The sequence below is a fragment of the Bubalus bubalis genome, chromosome 5, assembly GCF_019923935.1.
Source record: "Bubalus bubalis isolate 160015118507 breed Murrah chromosome 5, NDDB_SH_1, whole genome shotgun sequence".
In the NCBI taxonomy this organism is placed as follows: domain Eukaryota; kingdom Metazoa; phylum Chordata; class Mammalia; order Artiodactyla; family Bovidae; genus Bubalus; species Bubalus bubalis.
This window is the reverse complement of record NC_059161.1, coordinates 37,572,407-37,585,926: the sequence shown is the minus strand read 5'-3', so window position 1 is coordinate 37,585,926 and position 13,520 is coordinate 37,572,407. Positions and strand designations below refer to the sequence as shown.

Genomic DNA, 13,520 nt, shown 5'->3' with positions numbered 1-13,520 from the left:
CTGTATTTGACAATTCCAAAACCCCAATGAGTCTAGGTGAATAATTCTATTGTTACTGATTCTTCAGACTCTTACACATGGCGGCTTTTTTGGACTATGCTTTTTTTTTTCTTTAAAATGAAACAAGTAAAGTGTTTATTAGGAGGAGAAAGACTACATGTGGATAGACACACGGGCAGACTCGAGAGAGAGAGTCGCTGAGCGTGCTTTAATTTTTGGCCATGAGGTCATATTTCTTGGAAATTTTTCTAAGGAAATTCTCTGAACACTTGGATGATTTATGTTTGTTTCTGCTAGATGCTTAAAGACATGAAAAGGTCCACTGTATATGACAGTTCTTAGCCTGAGGTTTTTCAGACTACAACAGTTAAGTGTAAATTTAGGTGCTAAACCCACATGAAAATTACCCACTGGCCAACTCTACACTGAAATTGCAGAGCTGACTTGAGTTTTAAAAAATTCATCCACTCAGAGCAAAGGTAGTAAGAACACAATTGTTTTTCCTCTATATGGTTGATTTTTTTCTACTTGATCTTTTTCCTGGCAGTGTAGTCCTTTCTGAATTCTTGCCTAAAGTGGGGTGATCTCTGATCTGGCTCCTCACCCCAACCTAAAGTGCACAACACCCCAGTATTCTAACACACCTAGAAAATGCTATCTGTCTGGCGCACTAACAGAAACAGAGGGGGCTGCATGAGGGCAGAGGAGCCACGTCGTGGGGGTCTGGCTGTCCAAGGAGTAAAGGAATCAACCCCTCAGCCACTCTGTCATCTACTCACAGCACAGCGGCACACCTGTGCGACACAGGATGGCTCTACTCCAGGGCACCCCGATCCTCATGGAGCTCCTAGAACACTTGCTTACCTGCCTACACCCTTGCAAACTGTTAAAAAAATTTTTTTTTACCAAGTTAAAAAAAAAATTTCACCAAGTAGTAAATCTTTGAAGAAATTTTTAGGGGCTGATCTATGTTTGCCAACTTTGTACTTACAAAATAAAGACATTAAAAAAAATTTTTTTTTACCACCTGTACCAATATTTCATAAAAGACATTTCAGCACCCAAACTTAAAAAAGGTATAAAGATCATTTCAGAATAAAACAAAGACCTTTCAGTTTAATAAACTGAGCGCTAATCAAGCTAAGGGCTGGCATAGACCTCTGGGCTGGCATTTGAGACTACTGGACTAGACACTAAAGTGAACAGATCTTTCCCTTTCTATCAGTAAAGCAGCTTATGGGAAAACTGGCTTACTTTACCTTTTCTCACAAGAGACTCCATCGATATCCATGCTCTGGGAACGTGAGAGAGACTGGGATTGCGTTTCAAGGCTATTGGAGGGCGAGCTGCTGAGAGAACTGACTCCCTCACTGCTCTGGCTTCGATGGGCTACTCCTAACCAAAAGAGACATAAAAGAGGAAGTCTCGCGTGAGACAACATTAAAGCTATTTGTAATGGCAACAGTAAACACACACAATCGGCATTCATACCATCATCAAAGCTGTCCACTGAGAAATTTCTATCAGAAGACTGTACTGAAGATCGAAGTGACATTAAAATCATATCAACATCAGTGAGAAACCAGTTTATCGATAAATATCATTTGAGGTCAGTAACAACAGAGCTACATCTGATACATAAAACTGACTCCTCATCACCCTCTCTTTCACTAATTCAGACAATGGGCCCTGAGTACAAATGAGCTGTCATGACAGTCTAGATATATCCTTGAAATGGACCAAAAATAAGATACATTAATGAATGGATAGGAAGACAGATAGATGGAGAGATGAGTGATAAAGCGAACAGAGTAAAATGATAATGGTAGACTTTAGGTGATAGGTGTACAGTAACTCCCCTACACATGAACATGCTCTGTTCCCAGAGTGCGCTCATTAAGCCCAGTTTGTTTTCAAGTTCAACAAAGTTAGCCTAACATAACGGGCCATACAGTACTGTACTGTAATAGATTTGTAAAAGTTTTCACATAGAGAATACATAAAAACAAACACAAGAAATAAAACATCTTTAATCTTAATAGTACCTTGAAAAGTACATTAGTACCAGCTACATCACTGCTGCTTTTAAGCTTGCTTCCAGACATCCTGGGCTTAAATAAAGATGCAGTACTGCTGTACTCTATACCGTACTGTAAAGTACACAAAAGCACAGCCATTTGTAGAGGATGCACACCTGTGACAATGTACACCAGACATGTTAACCAACTTATGTGACTGAACATGCAAACTCATGTCTGGCTCTTTGCAAGTTCCCAACTTGAAGGGTTGCGTGTAGGGCACTTACTGTATAAGCATTCACTGCCAAGTTCCTTCTACTATGCTGGGCGCTTCAAATTTTTATAATAAGATATTGAAAATGTACAAATAGATCCATTTAAGCCATGTCCTTAAATACAGATCAACCCATTTATTGACTGAACATCTTATCTTGCAATAGCTTGGGAAAAACAAACATCCTGCCATCCCTGACCTCACAAGAGCCTAGAGTACAGTGAACCATAGCCAGGCACACAGGGTCATGGTGTTCCTACCAAAATCTTCAAAACCAGGTTGTTCATAGAATTTAAAAATTTACTTTAACTCTATGAGCTTAATCTTTCTACAAAAAAAAAGCTTACCCAGGCATTTTCAGGCAATGCATACTATATTACTGAAAGGAAAATGGCTTATGTTTTAAAAAGCAAAACAACTTGAGTTATCACTTGTAGCTGAAACAACTATCAAGTGGATTAAAATGTTAACCCTCCCAGCATCCCAAGAAAATCCATTTACTACTCTTTGATATCTCTCTTCTTTGAAAACTTTACCCACTCCTGATAGCAGGGTTTTAACATGTATCTGTTTATTAAAACTTTTTCAGAACTCAGAAGGGAAAGAGAAACTAAATCTTTACTATTCATAAGTTCAGTTCAGTGGCTCAGTTGTGTCCAACTCTTTGTGACCCCATGAACTGCAGCACGCCAGGCCTCCCTGGCCATCAGCAACTTCCGGGGTCCACCCAAACCCATGTCCATTGAGTCAGTGATGCCATCCAACCATCTCATCCTCTGTCGTCCCCCTCTCCTTCTGCCCTCAATCTTTCCCAGCATCAAGGTCTTTTCAAATGAGTTAGCTCTTCGCATAAGGTGGCCAAAGTATTGGAGTTTCAGCTTCAACATCAGTCCTACCAATGAACACCCAGGACTGATCTCCTTTCCGATGGACTGGTTGGATCTCCTTGCAGTCCAAGGGACTCTCAAGAGTCTTCTCCAACACCACCGTTCAAAACCATCAATTCTTCGGCGCTTAGCTTTTGTTATAGTCCAACTCTCACATCCATACACGACTACTGGAAAAACCATAGCCTTGATAGACAGACCTTTGCTGGCAAAGTAATTTCTCTGGTTTTTAATATGCTGTCTAGGTTGGTCATAACTTTCCTTCCAAGGAGTAAGTGTCTTTTAATTTCATGGCTGCAATCACCATCTGCAGTGATTTTGGAGCCCAGAAAAATAAAGTCAGCCACTGTTTCCCCATCTATTTGCCATGAAGTAATGGGACCAGATGCCATGATCTTAGTTTTCTGAATGTTGAGCTTTAAGCCAGCTTTTTCACTCTCTTCTTTCACTTTCATCAAGAAATATATGCCCCAACCAGTAATGATGAAGAAGCTGAACAGTTCTATGAAGACCTACAAGACCTTCTAGAACTAACTATAATATATAATATATAATATATAAGTAGATTTCAGGAAAACATCAAAATCATCTGATGTAGTGAGAATTCTGAAATAAGCTTAGAGAAGACTGTAAAACTTAAATAATTAATTCAAGTGTAAGTATCACTGATTCAATGGACATGAGTCTGAGCAAACTCTGGGAGACAGTGAAGGACAGTGAAGCCTGGCATGCTACAGTCCATGGGATAGCAAAGAGTCAGACATGACTGAGTGACTGAACAACAACAATCCAAAATAAATTCCCAACAGATCTTTATTGAAGGAGCAAATAACAGAGCATCAACAATGTCCTTAGGAGAATATCATTTTACCTACCACACTCAAAGGTCTGACAATTTTTTAATAAAATAATAAAGTTCAACAATTTTTATGAGATATCAATTTAGCAGCCTTTAAATCTCTACTTTATAAAAATCAGTCCTAAAATTAAACTAATAATTACAGTACATTGTTTAAAATGCTGTACTTGTAATCCAGTGTACTAGGAGTACTATGATATACTATGAGTACAATAATCCTATACTCATAGAATGTCAGAGTATTCCATATGGCATAATACAATCTATTTGCACTATTTTTATAAGACAACAAGAATATCATCTGATTTTTTTCCCTGAACCTTTCACATAACATTCATAAGTGTCAAACAGGGCAAACCTGCCCCAGAATTTATGTTTGCCAATGCTCCCCAATCTCTATATACCATCTAGAATCTAGGAGGGACCCTACTGTTGTCTTAAACTTAAAAAACTGAACGTCTCGGACTTCCCTGGTGGTCGAGTGGTTAAGAATTTACCTGTCAATGCAGGGGACCTGGTTTCGATCCCTGGTCCTGGAAGACTGCACATGCCTGGGGCAACTAAGCCCGTGTGCTGCAACTACTGAAACCCGAAGGCCCTATAGCCCGTTCTCCACAACAAGAGAAGTCAATGCAATGAGAAGCCCGACATCACAACAAAGAGTAGCCCCTGCTCACCACTATTAGAGAAAGCCCTCGGACAGCAACAAAGACTCAGTGCAACCAAAAACGAATAAATAAATGAATAAAAATTTAAAAGGAAAGTCTCTGACTTCATTTAGAAGCAATATAAATCAAATACTGTAACTAAAATCAAAACAATAGCACAAAGTACTACTTTATCTTCAAATCATACAAATCTTTTGTTATCTTCACCCTTTTCCCCTTCTAACTTGAGGGATGGCTGCCAGGGAGCCCATTTCAAGGAATGCAGATTTTTTTTTTCCCCCCCAGTCTTCATCTCCATAAAGCCAGACACTAAAGAACTAAAATACAGACATAAACTCCTCTGATTCTTTCTTAGGAGATGAGTAAAATTTCTACATGTCAACTCAAAAACAAATCTTTGAAAAGTGAAAGTGTGCATAACAGAATGGAGGAAACCACGTGTACTTAATAAAATATGAACTACAGCCTTTGAAGATGGCAGCTTTCCCAATTTTTATGAATAATGAGAACTTGTTAAAAGTAAAGTATGAGTTTGTTTCTACAAAAAAGTAAATAATAAGGACTTTATTTCTGTAAGTGTTTCCTCCGAATATTATAGCATTTCCTGAGTGACATTCCCTTTCAGGTATACACTAGACCAGATAACTACTTTCAAGCTATAATACTAGATCTGTTCCAGAACTTTAGACACACACATACACACAAATACACAAGCTTGCTCAACCCTAGTATAAAAAGAAGCACACTCAGCCATAAAAAGGAACAAATGTGAGTCAGCTGAACTGAAGTACATGAACCTAGAGGCTGTTAAACACAGTGATGTAAGTCAGAAAGAGAAACACAAATATCGTATATTAATGCATATGTATGAATCTAGAAAAATGGTACTGATGAACCTGTTTGCAGGGCAGGAATAGAGATGCAGACATAGAGAACAGACTTGCAGACACAGCGGGGAAAGGAGACGGTGGGACGAACTGAGAGCCGCCATTGACACATACGCCACCATGTGTAAGACAGCTAGCGAGAAGCTGCTGTACAGCACAGGGAGCCCAGCCCAGCACTCTGTGATAACCGAGAGGGGTGGGGAGGAGGGTGAAGGCTGGGAGGAAGGTTGAAGGGGGAGGGGATATACAGAGATACCTAGGACTGACTCCCGTTGTTGTACAGCAGAAACCAACACAATTATTGTAGAAAAATCATCCTCCAATTAAAAAAATTTTTCTTTAATTGAAAAAGAAAGCACTGAGTCACCAAAATGAGTCCTAAATCCTCAATCGAGCTGTTAAAAAGGAAGGGAAGCGGGGTGGGGTAACTTTAAAGCTTTCACCCAGTCCTCTTTTACAGATAAGAATACTGAGATCCATGAAGTCTAAGACTTCCTTTAGGAACTTCAGCAAGTCAGAAACAGAACAAAGATTAAAACTTAGGTCCTCTCACTCCACAGAAAAGGCTGCAGTTTTCTTTACCCCAAACTGCTGAACAGTTCTTCTTCAATCATAGATACTTTAAACCAAAGCTATATATGTTGTATACCTTCTAAAATTAAAAAAGAAAACTTGAAAAGACATTAATGTTATAAAAGGAATCATTCATTTCCTGCTAATCAAAATTCTAAAGCATTTTACATAGACCTTGACAATGAACTTAGCTAAGTGGTTAGCATTCATGAAACATACAAAGTACAGTTCTATCTTATTTGGCCAATACAAACATCACCCCTCAACACGAATTAAAATGAACATATTCTATTCCATAAAGCAGAATGACATATCTGATCATTAGCTAATTTCCTGGTGAAACAAGTTTGTTCTTGTGAATAAACACAAAAGAAATGGAATTTCAAACCTATAAAGTAAAACAGTAATATCTAAAATCTTGGGATATGAAAACCAACAACTCAAATTGGAAAATTGCTTTGATCTTCATATTTATGATTGGTGCTAAATATGATATTTATGACTGGTTCTAAATATGACATTTATGATTTGTTCTGAATATTCCATAGAAGTAATCATGCAGAGAATCATACATCTGGAATCAAAAGGCCATGACTTCTCCAAGAAGAAATGGCTGATTCTATGGCTGGGGCAGAGAAAATATAAGATGAGCCTGGAGCGTTTTACAAATGCCAGAAACACAGTACTCAAAAATCTAAAAGGATAAGCATGTCAACAAAGAAGTCAACATGAAAAGAGTTCCCAATGGCCAAAATTGGAACAACCTGCTTTTTTTTTAAATTGCAGAAATAAATGATATAGCAATATGAAATATAGCTCAAAAGAATAAAATAAATATACATGAGCTCATGCTGATGTGGGCTTCTCAGGTAATGCAAATGGTAAGGAACCCACCTGCTCACACAGGAGACACAAGATGTGGGTTTGATCCCTGGATCAGGAAGATCCCTTGGAGGAGGGCCTGGCAGCCCACTCCAGTATTCTTACCTGGGAAATCTCACGGACAGAGGAGCCTGGTGCACTACAGTCCATGGGATTGCAAAGAGTTGGACACAACTGAAGCAACTTAGCATGCTGATGTAAATAAGGATTAAATAAATAATTGCACAAATGTCCCTTATAGAAGAATTTAAAATATATGTACATACTTGCCCTTCCAGGATGTAAAACTTAGGAATTGGGCTGAACTTAGGAATTCAATTCCAAAGAAATGAGTTTGGAAAAGGAAAAATCTTCACTTTACAGTGGAGAGACCTTGTGAATCCCAGTTTAACGGGGAGGTGAATGAAGATCAACATCACCAGAGATGTCTGATGAGAACCTGATGTCTGATGTCATGTTCACCTTTATGACAGTCTTCCTCCTATACCCAAACCCCAGTCTAATCATGAGAAAAACACCAAGATAAAGCCAAAGTAAGGAAAATTCTACAAAGTACTCTTCACCACTGCTAAAATCATGAAAAACACAAAAAGGGAAAAACTATCACAGACTAAATGAGACTAAGGACTCTTATGTTTAGTTGTTTAGTTGATAATAAAATACTAAGGATAATGTTAGTTTTGACAAATGTACCAGATATTAACATTAGGGGAAAATGGGTGAAGGATATAAGGGGACTCTCTGTACTGTGTGTGCAACTTTTCAATTTTCTAAAAAAAAATTGGAATAACTTAAAATATATCATATTGGGTTGGCCAAAAAGTTTACTTGGGTTTTTCAACCCAGTATTACCTAATAATCATAATTACAAACCAAACACCATAGTCATGAGCCTGAGGCAGCGACCGTGGGCCTCCCTGTCGTGGAGGACCCTTCACAAGCCCACCTCCTCCCACTAGACTGTGAGCCCTTCAGCATGCCTTAACTGAGACTTGCCCATCTCTGCAGCCCTGGCGCCTAAGACAGTGCCTGCAGGCAGAAAGCATTAAACACATGTTCATATGCACAAGTGGAAGCATGACAAAGGCCATTTGCAAGAAGAATGCTAAAAAAGAATGTAGGTTAAGTTATTACTAAGTATATTAAAGACTAGCAGTTAGACAGAGAAAAGAGATTCTGTCTCTAACTCAGACCTCGGAACCAGCGGGGAGGCCAAACGTATCATATGGCTTCTTGGTTGTTGCTAACAGGCCCTGGCTGCTCATTTCCGTTCCCAGAGCAGAAGGTCTTGACCATACACACAGGGAGACACAACTGAGGGGGTCAAAATGACAGCAGCTCTCTGACTAGCTTCAGATATTTTATCTGAAGTCCTTCACTGAGGAACACATAAAGTATGGGTATAACAATCTTTAAAACTATTATGATAACTATATTTGAATATAACTGGTCTCATTTGTAATCCTTCATGTTTTATGATACATGCATTTAAAAGTATTTTTTGAGAAGGCTATCCCCAGTTTGCTAAAGGGAAATGCAATGACAACAGTGAAGAAACACAGTACTAGGGACAAAAAAAGCAACAAGAGAACTTGCTCCACCAGACCTAATAATTCTGTCAAGATGGAACTTGTTTGATAAAGGATTCACAGGGGAACTCTTGAGCAAGAATGACCACAGCTTGGGAGAGGTCATGACAGCCAGGGAGGGTGAGGCTTTATTGGACATGTTCAAGATGTCCAATGGGTAAACAACAGAGGGGACAGAGGAGAGATAAGCATAATTCCAAAACAAGACTATAAAAGAAAAGCCGTCCTAGAGGGTTAAGAATTTCTGAAGACTAGGTAATCATAGAACGATCTCAAGATGGGGGAAGGAACCAAGAAAACCAGTCTCTCGTCCCAGGAATTTAATAAGCACAGATTTTTAAAAGGAAACTAAAAAACATTTTCTCCGTTGCTGGACTGTAAGTGCTTCCAGGAAAGAAAATGAGTCTCTCTCATCTCTGTGCTTCCATGACCGAGCACCATGTTTGACCTGCAACAGCCCTAAGTAAACACTGGATAAGCTGAAATGTAAACGCAACATTATCAATGATGATGACCCAAAAAACAGCTATCGTGTAAGAAAAACATTCACCGTGTTTATAAAGCTTTAAGACAGGCAGGAGCAACATTATATTGTGTGCTAAGTTGCTTCAGTCATGTCTAACTCTTTGCAACCCCATAGACTGCAGCCCGCCAGGCTCCTCTGTCCATGGGATTCTCCAGGCAAGAACACTGGAGTGGGTTGCCATTCCTTCCTCCAGGGGATCTTTCTGACCAGGGGTAGAACCCAAGTCTCTTATGTCTCCTGCAATGGCAGGCAGGTTCTTTACCACTAGTGCCACCTGGGAAGCTACTACAAGTCATGTAGTGCAGTCCCTTCACCCCAAAAACAAGAGGGAACCTTGAACACAGCCACACAGAGGCATGGGCATGAGGAGACTGAAGTAGAGACTGGAGTGATGCTGCCACAAGCCAAGAAAAAACAAGGAGTGCCAGCAACCAACTGAAGCGAGAAGAGGCAAGGATTCTTCCTTCCAGCCTTCAGAAGGAGCACAGCCCTGCCGACACCTTGACATCAGACTTCTAATCTCCAGAACTGTGAGAGGACAATTTCTATTGTTTTAAGTCATCAAGTTTTGGATACTTTGCTATGATGCCCTCAGGAAACTAATACAAAGGTAGGTGGCACTGCAGAAGCTGGGGCCAGATGGGAGAAGCAACCATAGGACTCACAGCCAACTTCCGAACCCTCGCTTCTGTCACTTGTACTGAAAGCACCTGGATTAAGAAATTGTTGTTCAGTCGCTTAGTCGCATTCAACTCTTTGCAAACCCATGGACTGTAGCATGCCACGCTTCCCTGTCCTTCACTATCTCCTGGAGTTTGCTCAAACTCATGTCCATTGAGTCATTCCAACCATCTCATCCTCTGACGCCCCCTTCAATCTTTCCCAGCATCAGAGTCTTTTCCAATGAGTCAGTTCTTTGCATTAGGAGGACAAAAACTTTAGCATCAGTCCTTTCAATGAATATTCAGGGTTTATGTCCTTTAGGATTGACTGGTTGGATCTCCTTGCAGTCCAAGGGTTAAGCAATAAGAAGACTGCAGAATAACTGCCTGGTCACTACTAGATCAGAACCTCTTACCACGGGTGGCAGCCAACCCAGTATTTGTCTAAGAAGCACTTCATTCTGGAACAGAAGTCTTCCCTTCACACTCAGTGGATAATAAAGCTACCAACTGGCCCTACATTTGCCATCCAGGACCACAGAGGGTAAGCACAAGGCATCATCATCCTCATGGAAACTACTCACACTGTTTTCATGAATAAAATGCACACAAGTCCCTGCCCCCATGGAGCTCACACACTAGGAAAGAAAGCAGAGAAAAGAGAATACACTACAAGTAATGGAAACAGTGATGGATTCTATTTCCCAGGACTCCAAAATTACTGCAGATGGTGACTCTAGCCATGAAATTAAAAGACACTTGCTCCTTGGAAGAAAAGCTATGACAAAACTAGACAGCGTATTAAGAAGCAGAGACATTACTTTGCTGACAAAGGTCCGCCTAGTCAAAGCAATGGTTTTTCCAGTAGTCAAGTATGGATGTGAGAGATGGACCATAAAGCTGAGCACCAAAAAACTGATGCTTTTGAACTGTGGTGTTGAAGAAGACTCTTGAGAGTCCCTTGGACTGCAAGGAGATCCAACCAGTCAATCCTAAAGGAAATCAACCCTGAATATACATTGGAGGGACTGATGCTAAAGCTGAAGCTCCAATACTTTGGCCACCTGATGCAAAGAGCTGACTCATTAGAAAAGACCATGATGTTGAGAAAGATTGAAGGCAGGAGGAGACGGTGACGACAGAGGATGAGATGGTTGGATGGCATCACGAACTCGATGGACATGAATCTGAGCAAACTCTAGGAGAGAATGAAGGACAGGAAAACCTGACATGCTGCAGTCCATGGGATTGCAAGAGTCGAACACAACTGAAGAACAACAACAAGTAATATACATGCTATGTGGGCGGGCAACAAGAGCTCAAGGAACAAGTGTCTACGTCAGATACAGGTTGAACATTTAGACAACGTGGTCATCGCTTCTCAGCCTTTTGGCTAAGATCAAGTGTAGACAAGGTGGCCTTTTTGAAAAAGTGACATGGGTAAACATATGAAGAGTGGAAGGAAAATGCTGGGTGGATTTTAGGGTATGAGCATTTTAGTCAAAGAAACAGCAAGCATAAAAGCCCCCAACAGGTACCATGGTTTTCCTGGTGGCTTAGTCAGTAAAGAATCCACATGCAATGCAGGAGACCCGGGTTCAGTCCCTGGGTTGGGAAGATCTGGAGAAAGGGATGGCAACCCACTCTAGTATTCTTGCCTGGAGAATCCCATGGACAGAGGAACCTGGAGGGTTACAGTTCATGGGGTCTCAAAGAGTTGGACAGGATTGAGCAACTAACACACACAGACACACAAAAACAAACACAAACAGGAACCATGTCTGGAATGTCCCAGGAACAGAGGGGAAGCCAGCACATTTCTAGCTGAAACAGGAGGAAGGGAAAGGAGAGAGGAGGACAGGTTCAGGACAGACCTCATGCAGCCCCAGGTTGAGGTGAGGACTCTGACTTTTATTTTGATTGAGGCCAGAAGACAACAGAAGATGATGTGACCTGTCTTAGGAGGGGTTTATTTTCTGTTTCACTTAAACCTATTTAGTAAGTTCCTGAAAATCTGGGCTTTCCTTGTGGCTCAGCTAGTAAAGAATCCGTAATGCAGGAGACCTGGGTTCGATCCCTGGGTTGAGAAGATCCCCTGGAGATGGGAAAGGTTACCCACTCCAGCATTCTGTCCTGGAGAATTCCATGAACTGTATATAGTCCATGGGGTTGCAAAGAGTTGGACACTACTGAGTGACTTTCACTTCACTTCCTGAAAATCTGTTTATCCAATCTGCCAAGAGTACGGCTAATAATATCTACCTGTTTGTGATTATGAATAATGATGATTACAGGAGAAACACAATGGTGACTTAACAGCATAGAGGTACACCTGCCAAGAATGAACCATTCAGAGTTGCCCAAGTCTGTTGGTTACTATTGTGACAATAACTATCCTCCTTGCTGAAAAGAATAATGCTTTGCAGTGCTGTAGTCTTGCTTCAGTGGAACCCAGTCTGGCTTTGCATGGACAACAGACTGAGGTGAAGCCAGGGCAGGCACGTCTAGAGACACGGCAGGAGAGACGCATCTAGAGCCCACTCTAGTAGTCCAGGCGAGATATGCAAGTGCCTTGAACCTGGGCAGTAGCAGGAGAGGCGGTGAGATGAGAAGAGGTGGTGAGAATTGAGTCTGGTTCTAAATTTTGCTGATGGACCTAGGACAGAGGTCAACAAGCCTCAGTCCACAGGCCACACTTACTTATTTTTGTAAATAAAGTTTTATTGAAACACAGCAATGCTCATCAGTTGACACAAAGTCTATGGCTGTTTTGTGCTAGGGGGCAGAGAAGAATGTTTGTGACAGAGACTGTACAGCCTGCAGAGCCAAAAATATTTACTAACTGGCCCTTTAAAGAAGGAATTTGCTGACTCTCAACCTAGAATTATGAGGTAAAAAGAAGACAGAATGTTTTAAGCTTGCAGAAGAGTGAAGTGTTAGTCACTCAGTTGTGTCCAAGTCTTTGCAATCCCACAGACTACACAGACCACCAGGCTCCTCTGTCTATGGAATTCTCCAGACAAGAATACTGGAGTGGGTTGCCATTCCCTTCTCCAGGGGATCTTCCCTAGCCAGGGACTGAACCCAGGTCTCCTCCACTGCAAGTCAATTCTTTACCATCTGAGCCACCAGGGATGCCCATTTTAAGCTTAAGCAACTAGAAAAAAAAAATGAGTTATCATTTACTGAGATAGGGTTCTAGGAAAAAATAAGATGTAAGGAAATATCACGAACTTGATTTTGAATGTGTTAACTGTGAGATGTGTATCAGATGAATGCCACACTGAAGTTCAAAGAACAGGCCTGAGCTGGAGGTACCAACTTCGTCAGATTAGAAATACTAATCAAACCCAGGATACTGGATAAAATTAGTAAGAGAATAAGCATAGAGATGGAGAGGAGAAGAGGTTAAATATTGAGCCCTTGAACCCTGACCTTTAGAAGCTTGGGAAATGAAAAAGACTCATACAAAGAACTAAGAAGGAACAGATGGAAATAGGATGAAAATCAGGAGCGTAGTGCTCTGAAGCTGAAGAGAGAGTGTTTCAAGGAGAAGAAGGCCAAAGCCACGTGGAATGGAGCTGACAGGTCAGACCAGACGGTGACTCAGAGCTGACCACAGGAGGCCTCACCTGATGGGACTCGACTCAGCAAGCTGCAAGGACAGAAAGAGGAGACTAAGGATGGGCAACTCA

At 40.9% G+C, this 13,520-nt stretch overlaps 1 protein-coding gene across 2 annotated transcripts in view; it reads right to left on the bottom strand.

Moving 5' to 3' along the window:
- Window positions 1-13,520, bottom strand: part of UBE4B (ubiquitination factor E4B) — a 121,741-nt gene that overhangs the window by 67,148 nt on the left and 41,073 nt on the right. For both annotated transcript variants that reach the window (XM_006076707.4, XM_006076708.4), the window contains exon 3: window positions 1,260-1,395. In XM_006076707.4, the coding sequence (XP_006076769.1) occupies window positions 1,260-1,395 (136 nt within the window). The remainder of the gene's footprint in view (window positions 1-1,259; window positions 1,396-13,520) is intronic.